The sequence below is a fragment of the Suricata suricatta genome, chromosome 17 (genome assembly GCF_006229205.1).
Source record: "Suricata suricatta isolate VVHF042 chromosome 17, meerkat_22Aug2017_6uvM2_HiC, whole genome shotgun sequence".
NCBI classification, from domain to species: domain Eukaryota; kingdom Metazoa; phylum Chordata; class Mammalia; order Carnivora; family Herpestidae; genus Suricata; species Suricata suricatta.
Genome location: NC_043716.1, coordinates 22,869,911 through 22,884,223, shown reverse-complemented (window position 1 = coordinate 22,884,223; position 14,313 = coordinate 22,869,911). Strand labels below are relative to the sequence as shown.

Here is a 14,313-nt window from a genome sequence, read left to right as displayed (position 1 = left end):
GTCAGCACAGAGCCCGATGCGGGGCTCGAACCCACGAACCATAAGATCATGACCCGAGCCGAAGCCGGACGCCTAACCGACTGAGCCACCCAGGTGCCCCTCTCTCTCTGTTTTAACTGTTCACTTCACACTGGATAGATTCCTCTGACCATCTAACTGGGAATCAAAGCACAAAATGAAAGGTCACTCTGACAACTAACCAAACTCAAGATTTTTAAAATTCATCTTCAAAATACTGGCAAAAATGTCTTTTCTTGCCTCTGCTCCTGATTTAAAAGGACATAGATAAAAACAAGAGATATATAATCTCCTCCTGGCATCTACTCCACAGAAGAAACTGAAACCCTTGTGTACACATGCTGAAGCAAGGTCATCCTTTAAACAGAAGAAATGCACTTCCCAAGTTCAGGCCAAAAACCTAAAATAAAATCTCAGTTCTTAAGAAGATGTGAACAATGGCAAACCAACCCAGATCCAGTATCACAGCAAATGGCACAAATATTTAGAAATGAAGGTAACACAGATAAAAGGAATTCTCTGTTATGACATAATCAATCTACTGGAAGAGTCATCTTCCATTTTCACATTCTTGATTTTTCTACTTAAAAAGGGGGTTAAAGTTTGCCACTTTGCTCTTTTACAGATCTATAATACTCTGAACTCTTCGAAGGAAAATAATGTGTGTAAATGGAATAACATAATGGGTAAATATGAGAAAGTCACTGCTTGACATTGCTCAAGCTATTACATTATGCTGAAATTTTCCCTAAGATCAAAGTTGGTGACATATTTCAACTATTTTCTTTTCTTTACTTGCCAATGAGTAGGCTATCAAGGCTGAAAACAGGAAGAACAGATCATCCCAGGGAAGACAAGATTGTACAGGTAGCTCAAGAGCCCTCTAAAAAAAATGCTAAACTGCAGAATTATCTCTGGATTGAGGTTCACTTGGCATCTGTTCAGGCCTACCAGTTAGTATGTCACAAAAGATTGAGGGTTTCATAGCATCCGTGATTAAGAACACAGGCCCATCTTAGAAGGCAAATGAAGTTTTTCAAATTCACGTGAGCACTGAAGCTGACAGAGGATAACTCTGCTACATGAACCAATGGGACTTGTGAGTTTGGGTTTTCCATAACAAGGACACGTGGCTTATCTTTAGGACCAAATCAAAAGTCTAAGGAGCCCTTGACTACTGTACCTGTGCTGTCCTGGAGTCAGTCACTTCCTTGTACAAGCTGATGTCCAAGTAATAGCCAGACTCGTTTGTCAGGAAGAGACGGATAGGAATTGCTTTTCCAGTTGGTGTCAGGCGAATGTTGATCTTCAGTTCTGCCTGGAGGACACGTAATTTCCACAGCCGACTTCCATAGCGCATTACCATGCTCCGCACAGATTCCTCAATCTGCCACAGACACGTCACCAAGCACAAAACTTAAAACACCTTGTACCTAGAACCTGTTTCAGGTCTGCCCATCTTTGGAAAAGAAGGAATGGAAAAAGGTGCTGGTTTCTGGAGATGTGCACTACATGTATTCCTTATAAAAAGTAAGATAATTTCTTCCTAGGCCTACTCTTGCTTAGAAACAGGTTGGAGACAATTTCATGCCAGCCTGGCATTTGAATGGGGTTCTCTGGTTCACAATACCCAAATCTGTGCAACTCCCTACCCATTTCCCAATTATATTCATATTCTATATCAGAGATCTATAATATCTAAAATTACAAGCCATGGGATTTAAGAGAAAGCCCCAAATAAGAATAAAATCTCTAGTTAAACAGCTATTAAGTAGCATTTATATGCATGGTAACTATGTTTCATTGCACTTACAGGACCTTAAATCATCACAGCAATTACCACCATGAGCTTTTTCCTATACAATTTTATTAAACTTTATAATATATGCCTCTTGGTAAATTGCACAAATTAAAGAGAGGCAATTTGTAGGTGGTGCTAGAATGTTCTCTCTAAACAGAGCTCTGAAGCTTGGTCATTGTCAAGTCCAACTGGGATTTTAGTAGATGGGGCAGAAATTCCATAGTTTCTGTAAGGCTTATACCCAGGCAGCTTAAGTGCTCCTAGTTTTCAGGGTTTGGCAAGTTATTTGACCTTAAATGGGATTTTCCCTTACTGACAAATGGGATTTTGTTTTCCCAGTATGGCTGAAGGCAGCAAGGACATACAACTCAAAATTAACCCATTTTCTTAAATGAAGTACCTTTCTAAAATGCGTTCTCAACTTAGAAAATATCAAAAATATCTTCTACCACCCTTCTCTTAGGGTTCTTCAGAAGTATGTACCACCCTTGCAGTTTTTTTTAGCACCACAGAATCTCAGGTTAATGGATTTTAAGAAGTGGACTTATGTAGTCCCACACTTGCTTTTTAACCAAAGGGTATCTACCTATTCTTTTCTGGAGAGAACAAAAGTCAACAATCTCTACATTCAGGAAGCTGGCCATTATCTACGATTAGAAAGGCACAGCTAGGATAAATGAGAATTTAGAGTAGAAGCAGAAAGGCAGATATTAAAAAAACTGAGAAATAGTTACGTCAAATCTAAAAATATATACAGTTAAGTAATGTCCTGGCCATGTTTTCACTCTTCCAGCCTCAGCAGTCCCAGAATGCTTAAGAGAACCTTCACTTAAGCTGGAGGATGAGACTTGATACTCAGGGAGTAGCCCTGTCCTTGGCAATCTATCAGTAGTTTGGAGTCTTGAAGAAAAAAGGCAAAAATGATTTTTTAGGTCTTAGGTATTAAGTGCAAAAATCTAAAGTCCATGCCTACAACTGATCTTGAGAAAGGGGGATACTGGTTCTCCTAACCAAATTCCACACTACCAAGACAGAAAAAGGTTAGAGCAAATACAAACAGAGAGCAGCCTCTTTTTATTACACCTGAGATAAAAGGTCAACTATAGAATCACCCTGTTTACCTTTCTTAAACTATAGGGAATGTATTTTAGAATAGAGCCTCTGGATAGAAAAAATATATAATACATGTGAAAATTATCAACCAAATTGTCTTCCTGTGGAAAAATACTGAAGGAAAAAAAAATGAAGGAAAAATAGGTTAGACACTTTGGGAAGTTGTACTGCCTCCCTAAGGCAACTAGGTAAGTTAACATTTAGTGCAAAGCAGCAGTAATTTTGCCAAAATGTCCAAAAATAGCAAAGTTATTCCAGATGAGAAATCCTAGGGAATTATATAAAAACAGAACAACTACTATGATGACACACATCAAAAGCAGGTACCGATGGAATAACAGAAAGAAACTTTATGTTTTTGTACTGCTAATAAATGACCAGCAAGATAACATTATACCACCTTCAGCTTTGATGTCTGCTTTCAATGGCTTTATCAAATTTTTGGCTCCCTCCCAGAAACCCTGTCTCACAAGCATTCTGCAAACTTTAAAGATCAAGGGCTCAACTAGCTAACCAAGTGTACTTGTTTCCAGGTTCAAGTGAGAATATGGATGAATCTACTTGTGCTTGGTAGTGCTGGAGAAAAGCTAGAGAGAAATGTACCTTTGATGGGTCCATAATGACGGTGGGCACAAAGTTGAGGAAGATATGATTGCAGTCAGTGCGAACATTTGTATTGTTAAAAGCAACTTCCAATTCATCCATGGCCTCCAGGAGCAGCCGCTCCCCTTCATTTTGTAGATATTCAAAAGAAGCTTCCTATACAAAATGAAAATCACCATTAACATTAGTGTGTTTAAAAAAAAAAAAGTCAGTAGGGGCCCATGGATGTTTCAGTGGGTTGAGCATCCGATTCCTGATTTAAGCTCAGGTCATGATCCCAGGGTCGTAGGATCAAGCACCCATGGGCTCCATGCTGATCATGGAGCCTGCTTAAGATTCTCTCTCTCTCTCTCTCTCTCTCTCTCTCTCTCTCCCTTTGCCCTTCTCCCCCACTCATGCTCTATGAAAAATAAATAAAAATTAAAAAATGAAAGCAATAAAGAAATGGCTATTATACCGATTAAGCAGTGCTATGGCATGAATCATAAGGCACCTGTTGCAGATGCTATCTTTCTCCCTAGAGTCAACCCAATGACCATAGGCAGCAGAGGCAGGCAAGTGTCTAAGAGTTCCTGCCAGCCTTTTCTCCTGCCTCCTAAGGAAGCATTTCCTTCTAATAGGTGGAGATGCGGGGCATCCCCAGAGCTATACCTCCAATAGGAACACATTTTACATATACCAAACAGAGGAGTTTAGAACAGAAATCTGTTTAGAAAGTAAACGTTGAAGAAAGGGTATAGATATGGGATGCAGTAATTAACGTATCAGGAAGTGCCTTGCTACACACAGAAACCACCCTACCTCTAGATGGGTTTACAATGGGGTCATCACTAACTTTTCTCTTTATCTTCTATCATCACCTAACTATCCTTGTAATTTTTCTGTTAATATGCTTTGCTTTTTCTCAAATGAGTGCTTTTGTGCTTCCATTACCAAGAATAAATTTTTTAAGCCCTTTATCATATGAAATATTTATTTCTGTGAGAGAAAGGACTCTCAGACTTCTAATGGCTACTGGAGAGTGGGATGAATGAGAATAAGAACCTCGATTCAAAAAATAAAAACCCAGGGACCTGGCTGGCTTAGTCAGTAGAGCATGTGATTCTTAATCTCAGGGTCATGAATTTAAGCTCATGTTGGGTATGGAGGCTACATAAGATTAAAAAAAGAAAGAAAGAAAGAAAAAAAGAAAAAAAAGAAAACCTGATATTGACCGATGCCTGTTTCCTTGTTCCTTCCCTCAGGGATAACTTCCCATCAAAGTACAGTACTTACCTTGGTGACCAGATCAGAATGTCTGATGATTGCACGAACAAAGAACCTGTAGTCTGTCACTTCAGTGCCCACTTCCACCTTGGCTGCCCCAAGATACAGGTGCATCTTACCTTGGTGACCAGATCAGAATGTCTGATGATTGCACGAACAAAGACCCTGTAGTCTGTCACTTCAGTGCCCACTTACCTTGGTGACCAGATCAGAATGTCTGATGATTGCACGAACAAAGAACCTGTAGTCTGTCACTTCAGTGCCCACTTCCACCTTGGCTGCCCCAAGATACAGGTGCATCTTATGATTAGCACATGGAATGGCAGTCAGGTCAAAATTTCTCATCCGGTTCAGCTCTAACTGGAAAGCTAGGGCAGGCTCCAGGTGACGATAGATACGATCCTCCTCAAACTAAGTACAAAATTGGAGAACAAAAGAGCTCACGAGAGGCAGTTAACAAAATTGTATTATGAACACATATGTAAAAGGGATGCTTGAAAATAGAAACATAAGCGATGATGTGCTAATAAGCAACAAAAACGAGCTAGCTACATACAAGGATAATGCTATAGCTTACATAAGATTAGGGACTAAAATACCGATTTACTTCCCAAGCTTTCATCATTTATGCTTTTACAAATGGTGATGTTCTCCATTAAAAACAAGCAAACAAAATACCAATTCCCTCAGAACTCCTACTGCATTACTGTCTATACAGTTCATTTCTGACAATTACCCACAGACTGCTTTACATTAATATCTACTTCACATACTAGTGTTTTGAGTTTACCAAACTAAAATGCTTACAGGCAGGGCCCAGTTTTATACTCTTATCATTTCTGGCACAGTACAAAGGACATAGTAAATACTCAACAAATAAATATCATGTAATTTTTAAAAATAGAGATATTTGGCTTTGGAATATTTTATATCTATAGATTAAAAAAGATACAATACTACTACAGACAGTAGTATTTCAATAGATCATTAGGATTGTCCTAAAGCATAGTGATGATTGTGAAGGTTATCACTTTCCATGGGTAGCTCAATACACTGGACTGTTTCCTACACCAAACTCTTTCTGAAGGGAGTCCTCCTTGGTTCTAAGACACATGTAAGGAAAAGAGAAGTGCAAGTTCAGTTGGAGAAAGGAGAATGGCAAGAAGAGCACATGGCAAAGATAAGCCACTCTTAGGTTAAAACAAAAAAAAGGTGGGAGGAAATCAGTCCTTACCTTATCCCTTGCTCGGAACGTGAAAAATTTAGGAAATTCTCTCTGTGATAAAGAAGGGGAAAATGTGTCAGTCTTTCATAAATATGGCTCTTTGGGGATAAACACATAGTAGTACAGAAGCAGCCAAGCATCTAGAAGGCAGTTCCTAGAACACATGCTCCTTATCTAAGCTTAGCCCAGGGAATAGGAATAATCTTTTGGGTAAGCACCACTGTGACCCCATTTCCAAATTTGAAATCACTACACTATTATCCTAACTTCAATAGCTAACCTCTCCTAGGGAAAAAAAAAAAATTAGTATTTTTTTTTTATCTCCCAAGTGGAAAAAAAGTCTTCCCTGGTATTGCTTTTGGCATAACCTGGCAAATAAAACCAATATACCCTCTGCTACAGCACTGCGAAAGTAGTTACTGGTCTGATTTCCCAAGTTTCCCCTTAGGAAACTCTTCAAATGTAAACTAGCCAGATAGCACAGTTTTCCCCAATCCATGTTTTTTCCACATTCACTCTTAAGTTAATAATTCCAAGGGTTTAAACAATAACATTTCAAGACAAAGAAAAATATAAGATGATACTTTGGTCACTACCACCCTATGTATAGGAAAGACGGGGACAGAACTAGTGAACTTGTAGTCATTAGATCTTACTGCTGTTTTGCAGGGCATTACACAACGAAGCAGCCAATTTCCTAGAACCTTATTAATTAACAAAGATGAATTCAATTAGCAGAGTCCATTAGTTTCTGAAATTTAACTTATTAACACCAAATACCCGTTTCTCGGATGGGAGGCTCTCCTGGCAGTATTGGAATCATGTCATTACTATTTGCCTCTATAGGTGGTTTCATTAGGCATCTTCTTCATTATGAGTGCAATGTAATCAAACACTTATCGGTACAAGGCAGAGAGACCAGGACTAGCTGCCTAAATACTCCTCATTGTGCTTTAGGAACCATGGAGGAATCATGAACAGTAAGCCGTCTAGGTGGCAGGTGCTCTCACATGCTGTCCCATAGGACACTCTCAACAACCTCTCAGATATATATCAGGACCCCATTTTACAGCTGAGGAAGCTGGGGCCAAATGATATGCCCAGGATCATAGAACCAGAATGTGAACCTGAGTCTAATACCAGAGCCCATACCCTTCCATTTCTACCACTTTCTCTCAAGTACAGGGTACTACCTTTCTATAATCCAAGTTCCCTAGTCTATTTCTCTTTGTTGAGATAAACACAGAAATTAAGAGTTTAAAGGAAAAAAATAAAGCAAACTCACGCTGAAAACTTGTGGTTCTTGAATTTACTGAGAGAACTTCTTGAATACTTTCCACAGGTATTATACCTCACTCTTACCTTAACTAAAGCTTACACAGTTAATAAATCTTTTTTATATTTCCTTGGCATTTTAACTGTAAAACTGCATTTAACAGGTTTCTAGAAGCTTGTTTAGCAAGCCCAGGAAATCCCTTGTTCAGGCCTGGGTCTTTAAAAGCCCTTTGAAAGTGGGTTTTACACAGCGCTGATCTTTTACTGATGACATTTTGTTCTAAATAATTCCCTTGAATGATAGTGAAGAACATGCGGATGACTTCAAGGTTAAGCAGGAAGATGTTCAGCTGAGTTGTCAGTAGATTTCATGCTCATGGCTTTATATAGCCTAGTTTTGATTTTATTCTTGAGAGGTATGGCTTTCAGAGCATTAGCTAAAAAAGCAACCTAGGTCAAAAAAGGAAAGGTAATAAAAAGTCCTTTCATGAAATTTTCTGAAAGAAGAGTCAAGGTAAGTGATAATACGATCTTTTAAGCATATACCCTTCTATTCTGCCAGAACTATTAATTAATTAAAATATATTTATTTAGCATAGTGTGTATATATGCAGAATCAAAATCATTTTCCTTCAAAAACATCACAATAGTAACCTAAAAAAGGCTGTCTTTACCACTCAGCCAATTATGAAAAATTGTAGTAACCAAAAGGCATGGAAAGCAAACAATCCTGAATGGAAATATCTTCACAACAAATAACAAAAGAGAACTGATTCTTGGCAGGGATGTTCAAAGACTTATCAAAATTGGAAAAACCACTTTCATTAACTTTAGCTAAGAAAAAGTGTGATGAGATTATATAAACTTTTTTTTAAAGATAACTTTGGAGCAAATTTTTAGCTCCACAGTGGGGTCTTCAATTTAAGTGTGAAGCATTCAAGTCAGTAGATGGCCAGAAGTTGTGTGCGATGAGAAACCAGGATTACTGAGAGGTTCTTGGAAAGAGAGACAAGTTCTGAAGACTTTTACAGCAAGTCATTTCCTTCAGTGCTCAAAAAATCACAGAAACACAGAAAACACAGAGAAGAAAAGCAGAGGTCTGGTCCTCCAGTTGTAGTCAATTCCTTCACCCTACCTCATCCTGAGACTTCCAATTTTTTCACTAACAGCATTCATGCTTATTCCATCACTAATGTAATTGCTTTCCAGGCATTCTACTAGTGTTATGGGCAAATATCATAATTGAATGTACATAGAGAAAAACCCTCTTAGTGTTCTGGTACCAAAACCAAAAGAATGCAACATTTCTCAGGAAGAAATTATACCCCTGCTGTGTTCTAATCAACCAACCATCATCAAGACAATCAAAATAATTTGCTTAAATTAGCCAATCAAGACACCCTGCAAATCAGAGAATGTGAAAACCTGCAACAGAAAACATCATAGCTGATTATGATACTAATAATCGTGTTAAAAACCTAATGAGATGAAGAAATTGGAAACTTGCTGGTGCAATTCTCTTTTACCTCAACATGCTGAGAAATAATTATATAGACTGTAATTAAAACAAAAACCCAAACCAAACCTTCTGAAAAATAGTTGATCCACTAGCAAATGAAACTACCAATTTTTTCCAACTTCACTGAGATATAATTGGCATATCTATTTTTTAAAGAAATAAACTACTAACAATGATAACTATTTTTAAACATTCTTTAAAGTTTATTTATTTTGAGAGACACAGAGACAGCATTAGTCAGGGAGGGGCAGAGAAAGAGAGAGAGAAGGAGAGAGAGAGAATCCCAAGCAAGCTCCACAGTACTGTCAATGCAGAGCCTGATGCAGGGCTGGAACTCAGGAAACTGAGATCGTGACCTGAGTCAAAACCAGGAGTCAGATGCTTAACTGACTGAGATACCCAGGCCGCCCGACCATGATAACTATTTTTGATAGTGGGTCCTTCCTTCAGACCTAAATAATTGAGAATCACTCATATAAAATTGGTAAAACTACAACTATCACCTAGGTGATTTATAGTAGAATTTTTTTAATTGTGAAAAATTGTACAAACAAGATGCAAAAGGAAACTTAGCTGCAAAACTGATTTATCACAGTGTTTGGAACCAATGCTTGGAACCAATGCTGTAAAGCTGATTTATCACAGTGTTTGGACCCAATGCTTTTGTTTGGGTTGCCAAGGACCAGAAGAAATAGGAGTTTTAGGAAAATTCACACTTCCATATCTTTAACAAAACTTTGCTTAGAAATATATGGAGAGCTTCAAAAAGCTTAATACTTACACTCCAATCAAGAACAGCTCCTACTGCTACACTTTCTGGAATTCTAGATCTGAAATGTAGAGTGAAACTAAGAAATTTAAATACTATATAAAGCTGGAGAACTGCCGCAGATATAGCTGCAGAAATTCAAAGTCCCTATTCTTTTGCTTTTAAAGCTTTTATTTTTTTTTTAATAGGAAGGAGATATTTTTTTTAAGTTTTTTAAGAAAACTTTATTTTTGACAGAGAGAGAGAGAGCGAGCAAGTGAGTGTGAGCTGGGAAGGGGCAGAGAGAGAGGGAGACAGAATCTGAAGCAGGCTCCAGGCTCTGAGCTGTCAGCACAGAGCCCGATGCGGGGCTCGAACCCACGGACTGTGAGATCATGACCTGAGCTGAAATCAGATGCTTAACCAACTAAGTCACCCAGGTGCCCCAGGAAGGAGATATTTATAAGGATGGGTTTGTTTCTGCTCAAACTTTGTTTAAATATCAATGTTAAGAGTTATTCAAGCACTTGATTTGATTAGATGGCCAAGGAAACAGCCTCAGTATCAAGACTCCTCAGTGCTGGTGGATACTGCCAGCTCAGAGGAGCAGGCTACATGTTCTAAGTGATTCTCTAAGAGACTAAGGCAGTAGCAGGCATTCCAGGGCTCGGCTCTCTGGGGACTGTGGTGATAGACAACAAAATTTTGGAAATGCTTATAGTCTTCACTAGCATCTGAATAAGCACCTAACAATATATACACTCTCTAGGAACCTTTACCTCATTTGCCTTGTTTTGGTTCTGAAACAGCATGAGAGATGAGGACCATATAACAACGGCACAGCTGCTTCATTCCACACTAGCCAATGTTGTTCTTGAACAGACTTGGTAACCTTCCTCCTCTCCTTGCCCCTTCATGTGCACATTTTCTCTTCAGTAATATAGGGATTTCACAGTGTAGAACAGGGGAGGCTGCATACATCACAGTGGATTACCAAAAAGCCAGAGAGATCAAGGGATTCATCTCTAACACTGCCGGAAAGCTTCCTCTTTTTCACACTACACTAACTATGGGGCAGGCACACATCAGATGACATGACAGAGGCTAAGCGTCCTCCATGAATGGCAAGCTACCACCAGCAGAGGAACTCAGAGTAGTACCAGGACAGTGAGCCCTGGATTTGTACAACTCCTGCCAAGGCTTCCTGGCTATTGTAGATCCTGGACGGAACTCAGTAATAGTTGCCCTTGCCCCCTGCATAACCACTAATCATTTCTAAGGAGTCTCACATAAAAACACCCCAACTCTGTGCCATTCAGTTATTCAGAGAAAATCCAGTCCACACTAAACCTTAATGTTCTCTATGTCCTAAAGAAACCTTCCCTATACTCATGACAAGTCACTTGATAATTTAACTGATTTCTCACTTAATGCCACTATAAATAGGAACTGGACAATGACCCCTGGGGAAGACCAGCTGCTGGGCTCATTTCCTGGAAGACTTTGCCTATATGTGTCCCTATTCAACCTATTGGATGGCTGGAGAACAAAAAAATATGTTTTAAAGCTGTAGATACACTCTAGGAGATGATAATGATTCAGAGGTAAGAAAGCACAAAAGAAAAATAATGCCCACTGGGGCACCTGGGAAGCTTAGTTAGTTAAGCATCTGACTTCAGCTCAGGTAATGATCTCGTGGTTCGTGAATTCAAGCCCTATATCAGCCTCTGCACTGACAGTACGGAGCCTGCTTTGAATTCTCCCCATGCTCTCTGTTCCTCCCCTGCTCATAGTCTCTCTCAAAATATATTTTTTAAAAATGTTAAAAAAAAAAAAGGAAAGAAAAATAATGCCCATGGATATTAATCACTTTGGCTTTTTAAAAATTTTAGTGGGGAGTTTTAATCCATTGTGGAATGCTTATTATAGGAAACCAGTTACTGTGCTATAGACATCAAGACTCCATCTGAATTATTAGGGAAAAGGAAAATAATTTTACAAGTTCACTATTATTCCCCAGAATATTATATTATCCCAAAGTCGGTGGGAAATGAAATATCACATTAAAACTTAAGAACTCTTCTCAAATCCAGGGCTTGGCTCTGGCATGTCTACCTTAGTTCAGATCAGCAGTTAACAGTCATCCTATTTATTCATGGGCTTCCATATTCTATCCCAAATATCAATTTTATTCTCTAAGCTTTTGATTTTTCTTCCTAAAGCCCCAGGGTTCTCTTTAAGCTCCTCATACTTCTGCACTGCCTCTCGTTTCCTATCTGAAGTTATTGATTGATATATATCTGCACTCTGCTTGATTTCCTGACATCAATAACACAGGGGAGTTGTGAAGTCCACAACATTTCCTAAAGAATTTCAAATAATCTTAGCTCTTTAGCTTGAGGGTAGTCTGTCTTGTTTCTCTGTAGACTAGACCAACAAGGTGAACTGTGAGAAGGAAAACAAAATGTCAAGTGCTACAGACCCAAGAAACAAAGGGCAATAAAAGCAGTCACACATAGGTCCTTGAATCTAGAAAGTCCTTTCCAGAACCCAAATTCTATTTTCATTATTACAAATGAACAGTGCTTGAAAACTAACTTAATTGTTAAAACAAAAAAATTTGTTAAATGTTTTAATGTTTTATTTATTTTTGAGTGAGACAGAGTGTGAGTAGGGGAAGGGCAGAGAGAGAGAGAGGGAGACACAGAATACAAAGCAGGCTCCAGGCTCTGAGCTGACATGGGGCTTGACTCATGAACCATGAGATCATGACCTGAGCTGAGGTTGGACACTTAACCGACTGAGCCACCTAGGTACACTGAAATTCTTTTTTTTTTTTAAAGGTTTATTTATTTATGAGAGAGAGAGACAGCATAAATGGGGGAGAGGCAGAGAGAGAGAGAGAGAGAAAGAGAATCCCAAGCAGACTCCAAGCTGCCAGGTGTGGAGCCTGAATCCACACACCATAAGATCATAACCTGAGCCAAAACCAAGAGTGGGTCACTTAACTGACTAAGTCACCCAGGTGCCCCCCAAATAAAGTTCTTATCAGGAAAATTAAGACTTCCTAATGTCTTCTGGAATCTTATTTAGCTACAGTAAAATAAATTTTTAAGGAAATATGAAAACAATAATCCGCCATGTTAGACAATAACACCTTGATTGCAAACTGGATTTTTGACCTTACTACCATCATTACAATGGGTATGAGTATGAGTATACCATAGTTTGGATGGCCTGCTATTAATTTAGTTCTGTTTTCAACAAAATTTTTAATCTCATAAATATTAACAGTTAATTCAGTTAAATGGGAGAAGAAGCAATTTAATGCCTAATTTTATTTATTTCCCGCCCCTAGAATTAACCTAAGACAAAACACCAACTTGGGTTCTTCTAAGACATTTTAAATAATAAATGATTGGTTTTCAGAATTGAGAATTCTCAATAATAGAACCTGAATTCAACTTTGGTAGAAGCCAAAACCCCAACATACAATCAGCAGTTCTTGCTTACTGAGTCCCTACACTCACTCTGCACAGAAGAGATTAGTAGTTAGTTCCCACTTCTTTCTTAGTCATCTGGATAAACACTTGTGTTCATTCTTAACTATTTCTCAGAGTTATACTGAGAATCCATTATAGGGTTAAAAAAAAAAACACTTTACCTGGAACACTAAAGAAGAACTAGAAGATTCATTTTAACACTTTCTAAAAGACGAACCAAACATCAGTCCAGCCCTTCTAAATAACTCACACATACTCTATATTTAAATAATTGGTGTCAAGTAGATAATACGGTAAGTAATCTTTCATTGTGGTTCCTTTTACTTACATGAAATCTCTGATCCACCTCATAGTTGACCTGTTTTCTGAAATCCTTTCAAATGAAAGACGGAAAAGAAGAAAAAACAGAAGCTGGCAATTAATAATAAAATTAAAGATGAATTAAGTAAAGGGTGATGAGTTAATATCTTTTTCTTGATTAAATTTATAGAAAATAGTTACTAGATTCTACAAGAAATAAGTGATTATAATTCCATATTTTATTTTTAAAAGTTCTAGCAGCAGCATAAGACGTATCGCGGAGGGTATCACTCACGTGCCAGTACCTTTTGTGCGACCAGGAAAGTAAGGCGCCGTATCCCATGCTCAACCAGGGTAGCTTTCTATTAACAAACATGTAAACAGAAGATAAATGAGATCTCCATTCGTCCTGAGTTTTACCCCATGTAGTCTTCAGAAAGCTCTAATAGGGCAAGTACCCTTTTTTTGGGTATCTACATCTTGCCTCAGTACCTTTAAACTTGCAAATAAACAAATCTCAACATGGCTCCAATGGAATAAGTTTCATATATTGATCTGGACAAAACTGAAGGAGAACTCTGTGGAGAAGGATCACATGTAGTCACCTAAATTCTCTAAGGACTGATTTATGTCAGTCAAGATGGACCTTAACACAATTTCTGCTTCCTAAAAATCACATTAGTGGGCCTGTATTCAAATGTGAAGATTCATACTGACACAGAAGTTAATGTAATCAGGCAAAGGGAAAAGAAGAGATTTCCATAACAGAAAATTCAGGTGCTACACTGTTACTTACAGATACTACCTATTATTAGATACTGCATTCCTAGAATTCAGCAGAATAAGTTTTGACCTTTCCAGCTCTTCTAAAACATTTCCCCCCTATTTTACCTGAAGGTATTTTTTAAAAAGATTCTCTTTAAAAATTAGCAAAAGCAACGT

At 38.2% G+C, this 14,313-nt stretch overlaps 1 protein-coding gene across 5 annotated transcripts in view; it reads right to left on the bottom strand.

Moving 5' to 3' along the window:
- ACACA (acetyl-CoA carboxylase alpha) overlaps nt 1-14,313 on the bottom strand; it is a 279,134-nt gene that overhangs the window by 99,321 nt on the left and 165,500 nt on the right. For all 5 annotated transcript variants that reach the window (XM_029929349.1, XM_029929353.1, XM_029929351.1 and 2 more), the window contains 6 exons: nt 13,677-13,733; nt 13,400-13,444; nt 6,036-6,077; nt 4,997-5,212; nt 3,536-3,691; nt 1,202-1,405 (listed from right to left, as the gene is read on the bottom strand). In XM_029929349.1, coding sequence (XP_029785209.1) covers nt 1,202-1,405; nt 3,536-3,691; nt 4,997-5,212; nt 6,036-6,077; nt 13,400-13,444; nt 13,677-13,733 — 720 coding nt within the window. The remainder of the gene's footprint in view (nt 1-1,201; nt 1,406-3,535; nt 3,692-4,996; nt 5,213-6,035; nt 6,078-13,399; nt 13,445-13,676; nt 13,734-14,313) is intronic.